The 12,271-nt window shown below is 39.8% G+C and overlaps 1 protein-coding gene across 1 annotated transcript; it reads right to left on the reverse strand.

Annotated features, from left to right (window-relative positions):
* Positions 1 to 8,822: 8,822 nt before the first annotated feature.
* LOC134446057 (GTPase IMAP family member 7-like) lies at positions 8,823 to 11,203 on the reverse strand. Its single transcript, XM_063195296.1, has 3 exons — positions 11,145 to 11,203; positions 10,036 to 10,104; positions 8,823 to 9,804 (listed from the first exon to the last, which is right to left on the reverse strand). The coding sequence occupies exons 2-3, from the start codon at positions 10,061 to 10,063 to the stop codon at positions 9,086 to 9,088; spliced, it is 747 nt and encodes a 248-aa protein (XP_063051366.1). The 5' UTR covers positions 10,064 to 10,104; positions 11,145 to 11,203; the 3' UTR covers positions 8,823 to 9,085.
* Positions 11,204 to 12,271: the final 1,068 nt, after the last annotated feature.

Consider the following 12,271-nt stretch of genomic DNA (forward strand, 5'->3'; position numbering starts at 1 on the left):
CAAAATGAGACACAAAATCTGTATTTTGCCATCTTTTTTTTGTAAAACTCACTTGTTGGCAGCATCTACATTTTTTTTATCTTGGTCTCTTTAGAACACACAACATGGATCCAGTGATCCATATCCTTCATGTTCATCTCTCCTGAAACCAAGATAAACAAATTTGTCAAGCATGTGTGGTGGTAAACAAGTGAGTTTTACAAAAATTCAATATATGCCCCGTAATGACGTCATCGAAGTGGCTTTATGAAGACACGCCTCGCTGCACTTGGATGTCAGCGTTTGCGACACCCTGTAAGAATGGTGTTGTTTCTGGTGCACTATCAAACTTCTCTGTGCCTGGATTTACATGTCAACAACCCCGCGACTCTATGGGATGAACATTTAAGTAATTTTGAGGCCCGCAAATGGGTGGAAAGTACAGGTTTATAAAGATGGCTAATTCGATGCCCGGATGGACCACAGCAAAAGCCCTATGTTAGCATTGGCTAACTAGCGCTTGACTTCGGATTGCAGGGGACCTATGAGGGTGAGGTATGTGGCAAAAGTTATCGCTCAGCATCACTAGTTAACACTACATAACCATTTCACACCGGATTACCCCTTTAATAATTTGTAGAACCACCTTTGGAGTGATTCTACGATTCGACTGCGCTTTTAAGTCCATGGATTTTATTTGCCAATTCCACTAATTATTAACTCAATGATGAATTAATCCAATGTTGTTTTGGACATTAGCACACATTTATCTTTCATATAATACAGAAAGTGTAGACATAGCATTATTTCCCTCAGCAAGAATGAATATTTAATACTGATTTTGGGCGTTTTCATGCCGTCCTGTTTTCCAAATGTCAGATTCAGTCTTCATATTAGCATGTAAAGAAACTTGTTTTGTTTGTTGATTCACTGTCAGAAAGACCACTGTCCTTTCCATTGAAATTGAAATGAAATTGAAATTTGCCATTTTGTGTGTGTCCACGAAATCTGTGTTAACCGTGTCACTGTCTGAAACCCCCTCCATAAATCACTTTGGTCTTATGCCACACCAGGGGCGGAGTGGGAAGAATTTTCCCCTTGGCGGCCCTCAAGCTGAATTTGATGACATCACTGGCTATAGAAGCCATCAAGGGACAATCTTGTTTTAACAGTGACAGTCCCACCTCTTACATATAGCTTACAAAAAGTCTGTCTACATTGTGCAATAAACCCAGCATGCAGCAAATAAGCCAAACCTAGGCTACTTCAAAGCACAACCATAAGTCAACAAAATTAATAACCAAACGGTGTAGGCTAGGGTGACCAGACGTCCTCTTTTTCCCGGACATGGCCTACTTTTCAGACCTAAAAAAATGTCCGGGGGGAATTTCAGAAATGTCCGGGATCTTGTTGGACTGCCTGAAATATAGACCTAATTCATCTACGCTGTAATTTTCACTGCGTTCCATTTGACTCCACTCCAGGTTTCTCTCTCGCAAATGAGTCACGCCCTTCTCATCAAATCCAGCCACTTCGCACCGTGTGTCCGAAAGAAGTAGGGGACAAGCAAGTGCACCTCATGTTTACAAGCGAAAGCGCATCTGTCCGCCGGTTCTACGGACGGCAATGCTGATAGAAACGCAAATGCACGTTGGCGGTGGAGTTGAAACAAAAATCCTGCGTGTGAAGCCAGGTATGAAAGTAACCTAACAAAGGAGTAGGCCTAAGCCTAGTAACACCACCAAATCCATCATTTAGGGAGGTACAAGTGTTGTTACACCTTGTCATAAGACTTAGCCTAAAAATTCTTTCATGATCTGACATTTCCAAGTTATTTGCAAAAGCAATTTCTCGGAGGTAGAGGACTCATTCCTGAGTTAAGAAATTAAGCTTCTTCTTCATCAGCTTCTTCTTCTGTCTATTGCCTTTGCAGTTAGCTAAGTAGGCCTAATGGATGACAGTGGAGGGGTAAATTGTGAGGTGTCTTATAAACAGAGGCTATAAGCCTAAAGTGTAGCCTAATAGCACTAGGCCTACATTATCTATTCAGTTGAAAACCACAAATGTTGTGTTTTTTTTATTTAGTTTATACTGTTATGTAGCCTAATGTTCATCAGCTGTTCGTCTTTGTGGGGAATGGCTGAGATGGGCCTACATGATGGTGAGTCTATGAAATTGAGCTGCATTGTTATGCTGTTAAGCTACTCCAATATTGTTAGGCCTATTATCTAGGATTGTAACAAAGGCACACTGCATCATATGATCACACAAATTATGTGATAGGCCTATAGGCCTAACTGAAGACATTTTAATTGTCATTTATAGTAGACAAATGAATGTGCATGCCAAAAAGTTCTAGTGGCTTTTAAACAAATGGCCATTTTGGATGCGTTGATACAGGCCTACTATCATACCTCATACCCATATATACTTTCATACCTGTAGACACACAGATACACCGATGACACTGATGACCGATGACATACACCGATGACCCCCCCCCCCCCCCCCTCGCCTCATACTTTCATGCCTGTACTCTACATACACAGATACACTGATGACCCCCCCCCAAACAAAAAAAGTGTCCTCCTTTTCCTGAACCCAAATCTGGTCACCCTAACTTAGCCCTACTTTTTATCAACATTTACAAACCTGTCTTACTGTGGTGAAAATGAGACTTCAGCTTTGTTTAATAATGTTACAAATATAGCCTACTGCTAGCTTGTCTTGGAAAAGTAGAAATCCGCTTGTAGAAGACCAGTGTAGATGACCCTGTCTAACTCACCCATCCGTTTGTTTATTTTGAGTCATATCATTATTTGAATCACAGAAATGGACTTCATCTGATTTATTCATGGACATTTTATGCATTTAAAGATGGACTTTTACTTTTGTTAATGTACTCCTACTAAGTTTATGTATGTGTAAGGTTTATGTGGATATGTTTACTTCGGTTTGATTTTAATAAATACCGCTTTGACACCAGTTTTTGAGCCGACTAGACCATCTATCAGCGGAGGGAGCTACAACCAGAGCTCTGTCGCGGAGCACTAGTGGGCCCCGGACCACAGTTTGAGAGGGGGTTGATGTCTGCTGCTGACCGTTGGCTCTGAGTCCTTTCAAACACACAAACACAGACAGTTCTGTACAGTGGTTTTGTATGACGTGATTATTTCTTGTTTTTGTTTGATATTCTTAGTCCTAGCGACATGTCGTCCAAACAGAAATAATTCACCTGGACATAACATGAGTAGCCCTCTGTTTCACCTCCTTATCTCAATCGGACAGAACACAATGGCTGTTTCCTGTGGACACTCATACACACCCATGGGTACAGTCCATTATCTGAACTCCCATCCTTCCTTGTGCTTGTGGCCTCGTGATGACAGACATCAACGAGGTGTGAGGCCTCAAGCACAAGTCTAGGACAGGAGTTTGAATATGGAATGCACCCCTAAAGTCAACTGAGCGGAAGTTCCAGAAATGGGGTGTTTCTGATGAGCGGTGCATTAGATATGAATACTAGATACCTTATTGACTCCAAATGCCTCAAATGAGATCACCACCATTTTCAGTCGGGGTATTGCTGCCATCAATTGCTGATATGCCCATTACCGGTGGCAATATCTATGGTATCTATCAAAGCAACAACGCCTGGGGTTCTAGTGTGCATATCTATGTGCCATGCTCTGTGAAATATCAGTGTCCTGTTTATTGTCATGCTGAAAAATGATTGATTGATTGATTGATTGATTGATTGATTGATTGATTGATTGATTGATTGATTGATTGATTGATTGATTGATGGCGTCCATTGCTTCTCCTTCTCCTTGAGTCAGTGGACCAGAGGACCAGGGGATTGCAACTGTAGTAGCCACAAAACACCACACACAGTCGGGCAGATATAGCTGCAGTACACTGCAGTCGGGCAGATATAGCTGCAGTACAGTACACTGCAGTCGGGCAGATATAGCTGCAGTACAGTACACTACAGTTTTGCCTTTGATTTACCACCAGCTTTGGTCAGCCAGTTTGGCAAAAACGGAGTATCTTCAAAGGGGCATAACCGACATGATGCCAAAAACGTTACAATATGCTTATTAAAGAAATCCTTTAATATAAATCAATAACATATAGGCCTACATCTGCAGACTTTTTGTCAATGTGTCTGTTTTGCCGATAATGCATTTTGGCTTCATAAGTCAGAGTGGGGAAAAGATTAATAAAAAAAACTACTGCACCAGCAGCCAGAGCAGCAGAGGAAAAGAGGCGTACAGTACGTGTCTTCAAGATTTCTTGTGCCACCTTTGCAGCTTGTCTAAACCAGTACTTGAATCACTTGACTGAAACCATGTCTTCTTTTTGTGATGTTTATTTAGAGACCTAAAAAAAATACATTTACGGAAGGAATAAAAAAGCTCGGTACAGATTGGTCAAAAAATAGTGTTGCTTCCATCGTATAGAGCTGCAATCTTCTACATAACTAAGTTATGCATTCCAGAAAATATGCTCATTATGATTTTTCTGAAATGAAATTAAGCATTTGAAACATTTGAAACATTTTTTCTCTAAATTATTACTTTATGAATTCCCCATTAAATGACTCTTACAGAGCCTATCGTGTGTGTGTGTGTGTGTGTGTGTGTGTGTGTGTGTGTGTGTGTGTGTGTGTGTGTGTGTGTGTGTGTGTGTGTGTGTGTGTGTGTGTGTGTGTGTGTGTGGAAACAGATATCATGTGATCAACAACAGGGACAGAGATGATCAGCAGGTGAAAGAGCTCATGGAGAAGATAAGCAGAATAGTTCCATAAGAACTAGAACATTCTCAGAGTTGTATATTTCATTTGTTCATTAGTCATTGCACTACCTAGTTTTCAAATAAACGTAACTCATGTACTACATTGAAATCCACTGATATCCTTTGCTTGTGATCATTTATTGTCCAACAGAAAGACCCCAATAGAATAGAATGCCTTTTATTGTCACAGTTCACGTGTACGTGGGTCAAAGACATGCAAAATGGCATTGTCATTCAATGTAACGGATACCTTCTGCTGACTGTAATGGTATAAAAACGTGATTTTTAAATTGTTTCAAGTGAATGGATGACAGCCGAGGCTTTCATGAATTCACTGGAAAATAAATAAATAAAAAGAGTCATGTTGTTTACAGTTACAGTCAGCAGAAGGTATCCGTTACACTGAATGACAATTTCAGTTTGCACGTCTTTGACCCACACGCACGCACCACACAGCTTCGGCACGCCTTTTCAATTCTATCCACTTCCTTTCAACTGTAGCTCAGTTTTTGCTGCCCACCACCTCCCCTGCTCCACCTTGTCGTGTATGATGTGACATGTTCTCGTCACGTCGCTTGGCTCTGTTCATGGGGGGTTATCTCTCGCCCTGTCCTGCTGGGGTGAGAATTCCCTAAACTGCTGCTGCCCCCTGACTCAATGCTTTTCCATGCTGCTCATGGAAATAGGGGGATTCCTCCGAACAGAGCTACACCGCCAAATGTAATTCATAATTTCAATAAAAGAAATGTCATTTACAGTGCCCTCCATAATTATTGGCACCCCTGGTTGAGATGTGTTAAAAGCCTTAAAATAAATTCAGTGTTTATTGCAGGAGAATACTGTCACACTGAAAATTTTAGGAAAATGTAGCCTTCAACTCAAATGAATTGTAGGAAAATAAAAAAAATCCCTGACTAAAAAATAATTATTTTTCATTAAATCACCTGTTCCACAATTATTGGCACCCTTAACAATTCCCAGGAAATAAATATAATTGAAGCATTTCTGTCATTTCTACAGTAGTTTACAAATTTTACCAGAGTATGTAGGAACATTTAATTAGTAATTCATCACTTCCTGTTTCGCTGGGGTATAAATATGACGTGACACCGAGGCCATTTCTCTTAGATTGCCACTCAACTGCAGCTGCCCATATCTACTGTGAGAGGAATAATTAAGAAGTTCAAAACAACTGGAACAGTGGTAAACAAGCCTGGACGAGGACCCAAGTTTATTTTGCCCAAAATATCTCCAAAGCTCACTGTTACAGAATTACAACAAATGGTAGCATCCTGGGGTCACAAAGTCTCCAAATCAACCATCAGGCGCTGTCTACACGCCAACAAGCTGTTTGGGAGGCATGCACGGAGAAAACCTTTCCTCACCCACAATCATAAACGCAAACGTCTGGAGTTCGCCAAGCGGTATTGGGGCTTCAACTGGGACCGCGTGCTTTGGTCAGATGAGACCAAGATTGAGCTTTTTGGCAACAAACACTCTAAGTGGGTCTGGCGTGCCACGAAAGATGCGCATGCTGAAAAGCACCTCATACCCACTGTGAAGTATGGGGGTGGGTCAGTGATGCTGTGGGGCTGTTTCGCTTCCAAAGGCCCTGGGAAGCTTGTTAGGGTGCATGGCATCATGAATGCTTTGAAATACCAGGACATTTTAAATCAAAATCTGTTGCCCTCTGCCCGAAAGCTGAAGATGGGTCGTCACTGGGTCTTTCAGCAAGACAATGACCCTAAACATATGGCCAAATCTACACAGAAATGCTTAACCAGACACAAAATCAAGCTCCTCCCATGGCCATCTCAGTCCCCAGACCTCAACCCCATTGAGAACCTGTGGGGTGAGCTGAAGAGGAGAGTACAGAGGAGAGGACCCAGGTCTCTGGATGATTTAGAGAGATTCTGCAAAGAGGAATGGCTGAAGATCCCTCTTTCTGTCTTTTCCCATCTTGTGAAACATTCTAGGAGAAGATTAGGTGCTGTTTTGTTGGCAAAAGGGGGTTGTACAAAATATTAACAACAGGGGTGCTAATAATTGTGACACACATTATTTGATGTCAAATAATTATTTCTTTATGTGGGATATTTTCCCCACTGAATAAATGCACTTGTATTGAAGGTTGGATTTTTCTCTTTTTTTCCATTAAGGTCCCATATTATTTAGAGAAACATAATAATAATTGGAAGCTAAAAAACACATCTCAACCAGGGGTGCCAATAATAATGGAGGGCACTGTATATTCTTCTCTTGTGTTTCTTGACTGTAATGGTTCTGACAGAACTACTTGTATTATATTATTCCCTATAACCCCTTGAATCATAGCAGGAATCATTGCTATTGCCACAAACACACAACGCGTGTGACCTTTCTATACAGTGTTCTTGTATGACATAAAATCTTTGAGGAAACAAAATGGGTGTCAGTCACACTAGCAAGGAGGAAACTGCCAGCGTGTCTTTTGGTAAGTGTTTTTTTCCTGTCATTGTTTGATATCCTCAGTCCGAAGGAAAGGAAATGTAAAAATAATGGGCATAAGTATACAGAACGCAAGGACTGTTTCCTACAGACACAATCTCATACACACCACAACAACAATCCTTAAAACCAAAACGTCAAGACCGAGATTAAACAAATTTGCTTTAAATGGTGTTAAGCATGTGTGGTGGTAAACAAGTGAATTTTACCAAAAAAGTGCATCATCTGGCTCGTCAAGCCCCGTAGTGGGACTGACATCATTTGGGGTTTTAGCAAAAGGGGAGAAAAGTAGACAATTCTTAGTAGCCTAAATTAATTTTAGTAACTTAATTAGTAACTAATTAACTTTTTAGTAAATTTTAGTAACTTCTTTTTAGTAGCCTAACTTAACTTAGTAACTTAATCAGTAACTTTTTAATTGTATTGGACTGTGCTGCCCTAACAGCTTATGGACCTAGAAGACTAGACTCTACAGGCCAGCTTGTGTTTTGTGCGTCTTTAATGTGCGTTTACATCACATTCTTGAAGGCTGCATTCACTTATGGATTGTGGAGAAGTGTCATGCAAGACAAATTTCTGTACAAACATCTTATCTTATCTTATCTTAGTTCTGGAGGCTACCGCACGGAACTCCCATACTGCCTTTAGTTCTACACAACTACACAAGTTAGTTCTACACAATTACTGCACTGCAAAACTTGTATTTTAATAGGTACATGAATTTGTATATGTGTATGCTACTAGACACCTGAATTTCCTTTGGGATTAACACATTTTATTGTACGCTGTACTAAAAATTGGAAAACTGAATGTGGACTCATAACGGTGTTGAGAATTTCAATGTATTTTCTATTTCATTGACATATTAAATATTCATACAGCGCTCCCTCTTTGCTTCACTCAAAATATCAGAGTTTATGTGAATTAAATATTGATTTTTAAAAAAAAGTTGTCCTAGACATGTTAACTGCAGCTTCATGAGAATCACACTGGTTGTAACAATAGCCTTGAAATTCAAAATGAGACAGACAACTTTACATGAGAACAGACTGTTTATTATAAGATCTGTTTTTTTATTACAAGATTTTTACAAGACATTGCATTTTTCTTTCATGACGATGGAAATGGCTGATAAACACAAGAGCCATCATAACTTAAAGGTGCACGGTGTAATATTTTTAGTATTTCATTTCTAGAATTCATGCTCATTCACAAATGTTACCTTTCTAACAAATACTTAGCACTATCATCAAATTCTAAGTAGCCTATATAATGGCTGGGAAAATTGCCGTTTCCATACATGAAAAGGGGGATCTTCTCCATGCTCCGCCATTTTGAAGCATTTTTAGCTGCAAAACTTACTGCACTTTGTTTATAGCCTACTAGTAAATATATATTTATTTATTAATTAGTAAATATTCGTGAAATGGTCAAATTTGGCAATAGGCTGCACTGTTCCAATGAGCAGCATAGTTGCAGTACCCATTCTGGCCACAATGAGCAGCATAGTTGCAGTACCCATTCTGGCCACAATGAGCAGCATAGTTGCAGTACCCATTCTGGCCACAATCTACACAGTGCACATTTAAAGGAACAGTACGCCCTTTTTTGATTTTCACATATTTGCAGTAGGCTATTCCCAAGCATTATTCGAGAATGTACATATCATTTCTTTATCAGTGGGTTACTATCAGAATTATTAGCATAACAATCACTGGAAGTAAATGGGAGCATTATCATCAAGCCAAAATTGATCACGTGACGTGATTAAATAGCTGTTTTGCACTGGTGAATTTTACATTGGATTGTCCCTTTAATAGGCCTATTCCTCACTGAGAACGTTCTGGAATCTAAGGACCTTCCGAAAGAGGATATCAGTGTAGGACAAATGCTGATCCAATGCAGGTGAATTCCATTTAAGGTTCCTAGCCTTCATTACTCTGGCTGTCTCTTTATACATCTCCTCAGAAAAGTGCTCTCCACCATTTGCTGCTACCATCTCATCTATTTTCTTGACTAACTCTATTACCTGAGTTCTGTCATTGCTCTTGTTGTTAAAAACATGAAACCTATGCCCACAGCTTCTAATCACCTCTTGTAGCTTTTTATGACCTGTGCGCACAAACTCATTGATTGGTTTGCCGTCCAGATCATCTCCACGCGTGAAGAGGACCATCATGTAGCTTTTTGCGCTCTCTCCAAATATCTCCTGGAGGGCCCTGACTGCATTCTGTTCCTCTTTGGTGAAGCGAGCCACTGACATGACCATCAGGAAGGCATGAGGACCTGGTGTGGAGACCTTGATACATTTCAGAATCTCCTCTTTAATTGTCTCTGTCTGATCCTCATCCGTGTCTAATATACCAGGAGTATCAACAACCAGTATTTCCCGCTCCCCTTCAATTGATGCTGGTTTACAATCATGTGTAACAGAATTGGCACTTGTCTCTGACTTAAATTCCTTTCTCCCCAGGATGGTGTTCCCTGCAGCACTCTTCCCCACTCCAGTTTTCCCAATCAGGACGATCCTCAGGGGTGGACCTAGAAACATTTAACATTCTTTATTGATAATGGGTCATCGCTGGCTTAATGACATTACTCCAAGCATGGATATAAGGCTTTAATAACACAAAACAACACACAAATGTGATCTTGTGAACTGAACCAAAATGTTTCTTGCAACCAAGGAACTTGTATTGTCACTTTATGTTTATAAATCATTCACTTTTACCTGTTCTCGATCATTTGGACAGTGAAAAATTAGCTACCTACCTGCTGGCATTGATGAGGAGTTGCCCATTACTGGATTGATCTCTAGTGTTACTGAGCTGCTTGCTTAATCTGAGAGAGAGAGAGAGAGAGAGAGAGAGAGAGAGAGAGAGAGAGAGAGAGAGAGAGAGAGAGAGAGAGAGAGAGAGAGAGAGATCCAGTTATCCTTGGGGTCTATTTGACCCCATTCAAAGTTTAAAGTCTGAAAAATACATTAAGTACATAATTATTGTTGGTGTGTGGGCTGTGTGTGGGGTGATAGGATTTATCTAAAGGGCGTTTTTCTGTCCCCAACAGAGCAACAGTAAATATCTAAGGCATAAACTGGTGCAAAAGTTTTTGCTTCAACTCATTTTGTGGACATTAAAGTGGCTGGGGTCAAAATGACCCCAAGAATCACTGATGTAACCTAAATCGGAGGATAACAGGAGGGTTAAGTAATGTTTCCTCCTCATAGAGAACTTCAGTCTCAGTCTTTAAGTTACAATGATTTTTTTGACAATGTTTTCCTATTGTATTTAAAAGGTGTTTTAAAAGTATTTTCCCAAAATGAATGTGCCCACCAGATTCAGAAGGACCCACCACTGTGTAACAAAAAAGGAAGACAGGGGTTATGAATGACACTAAAGTAATTTGGAAACAGGACCTACAAACTACTCCGCATTCATTAAATTGATAAAGAAAAAAATGTCCTCCGTAGCCTACTATACAGGCAAGGTATAGATCCCCCTTTTCATGTATGAAAAGTGCAATTTTTCCAGTCATAACGAATACTTAGAATCTGATGGTGGTGGTAACTATTCATGAAAAAGGTAACATTAGTGAATGGGCAGCATGTATTCTGGAAATAAACAACTAAAAAGTTTACACAGTGCAAGTCACATTCTTACATACACACACATGTGGGCAGGTTAGGCACCAACTCATCCAGATCTCTTTGAATAGGCCTATAGGCTGCTTTTTGTTTGTTTACATTTCAGTATGTATTAGTTTTAGATTAACATTGGATCCCCTTGCACATCAAGAAGATGTAATGGTCCGTTATTTTACAATTTGTTCTTTAAACGGGTATTGAAACAATATTTTAACAATATTTAAATATTTGCACTTACCAAAACATGTACAAAATGGAACCTCAAGGTATCTCTTTCAGGTAGATGGTCGCGTGCTTCAGACTCTTTGTGGCTGGCTCCCAGCAGCTTTATATGATCATGCTGTGGTTATTGTGACACACCCATGTGTTTGTGTGACTAAAGACACGCTGTAGCGATTTGCGACTCTCATTCTCCACTGCCCTTGGTGAGGAAGACAGTAACAGTAAGTGCTGATTTCTTACAGCTTTCAGCAATGTCATGTTTTACATATGGAAATGGAAACCCCTGAAATATTTAAACTGGGGGTTTCTGTAGGCTATCAGAATTAAACAGATGTACTGTTTTCATAGAGACTAAGGGGCAGACATTACATTGCAAACAATTAATGCACTTTCCCTTTATTGCTTTTAGTAGGACATTGTTTTTCAGTCACCAATTATTCTACAGCTGTTAAGCTCATTTTGAAATCTATTTTAAAAGTGTCCTGAGATAGTTTGTGCTGGTAAACAAAGTTTATGTAAAGAAAACTGGCCATCTCACATGTATAAAACCGTATATATATATAGGGCTATGAATTAACACCAGCCAACAGGCAAAATGCTGGTGAAAATTCAGTTTGGCTGGTAGAAAAGTAAACTTTTGACTGGTAGTTAGTGTATGTGTGGACTTAGCAGCTACTGGCCAAATGATGAAAAACGTTTTATAAAATGTATAGCCCTGTATATATACAGTTGAGGACGATATTATTAGCCCCCCTCCTGAAATTAGACATTTCTCTTGATTTCTCAGTAAGAATGACCATTATTAGCCGCTTCTGTTATTCTGGAAACAAATAAACTGATGGAGATAATGTTCAATGAGTTGAATTTTGATTTTTCTATTGTTACGATGAGTTTAAACAAAAAAGGGCAAAAATGACAAGGACAAAATTATTAGCCCCCTGATCATTAATAGTCAATATGGCGCCATTTATGAACCAAAACTGACAACAGGCTCTGATAAGTTGCTACCTAGGTTGGCACATGCCCCACTAGGGATTTTGGCCCATTTCTTCACTGCAAAGTGTTCTAGCTGGTCCAAATCGCATGGATGCTGAGCATAGACATTAACCACAGACTCTCAGTGGAATTGAGGACTGGACTATG

This window comes from Engraulis encrasicolus, chromosome 1, assembly GCF_034702125.1.
Source record: "Engraulis encrasicolus isolate BLACKSEA-1 chromosome 1, IST_EnEncr_1.0, whole genome shotgun sequence".
In the NCBI taxonomy this organism is placed as follows: domain Eukaryota; kingdom Metazoa; phylum Chordata; class Actinopteri; order Clupeiformes; family Engraulidae; genus Engraulis; species Engraulis encrasicolus.

Coding starts and splice junctions, on each gene's coding strand:
- LOC134446057 (XM_063195296.1), bottom strand. CDS start 10,063: ATGGGCAACTCCTCATCAATGCCAGCAG. Junction 9,805..10,035: donor CTCCTCATCAATGCCAGCAG/GTAGGTAGCTAA, acceptor AAATGTTTCTAG/GTCCACCCCTGAGGATCGTC.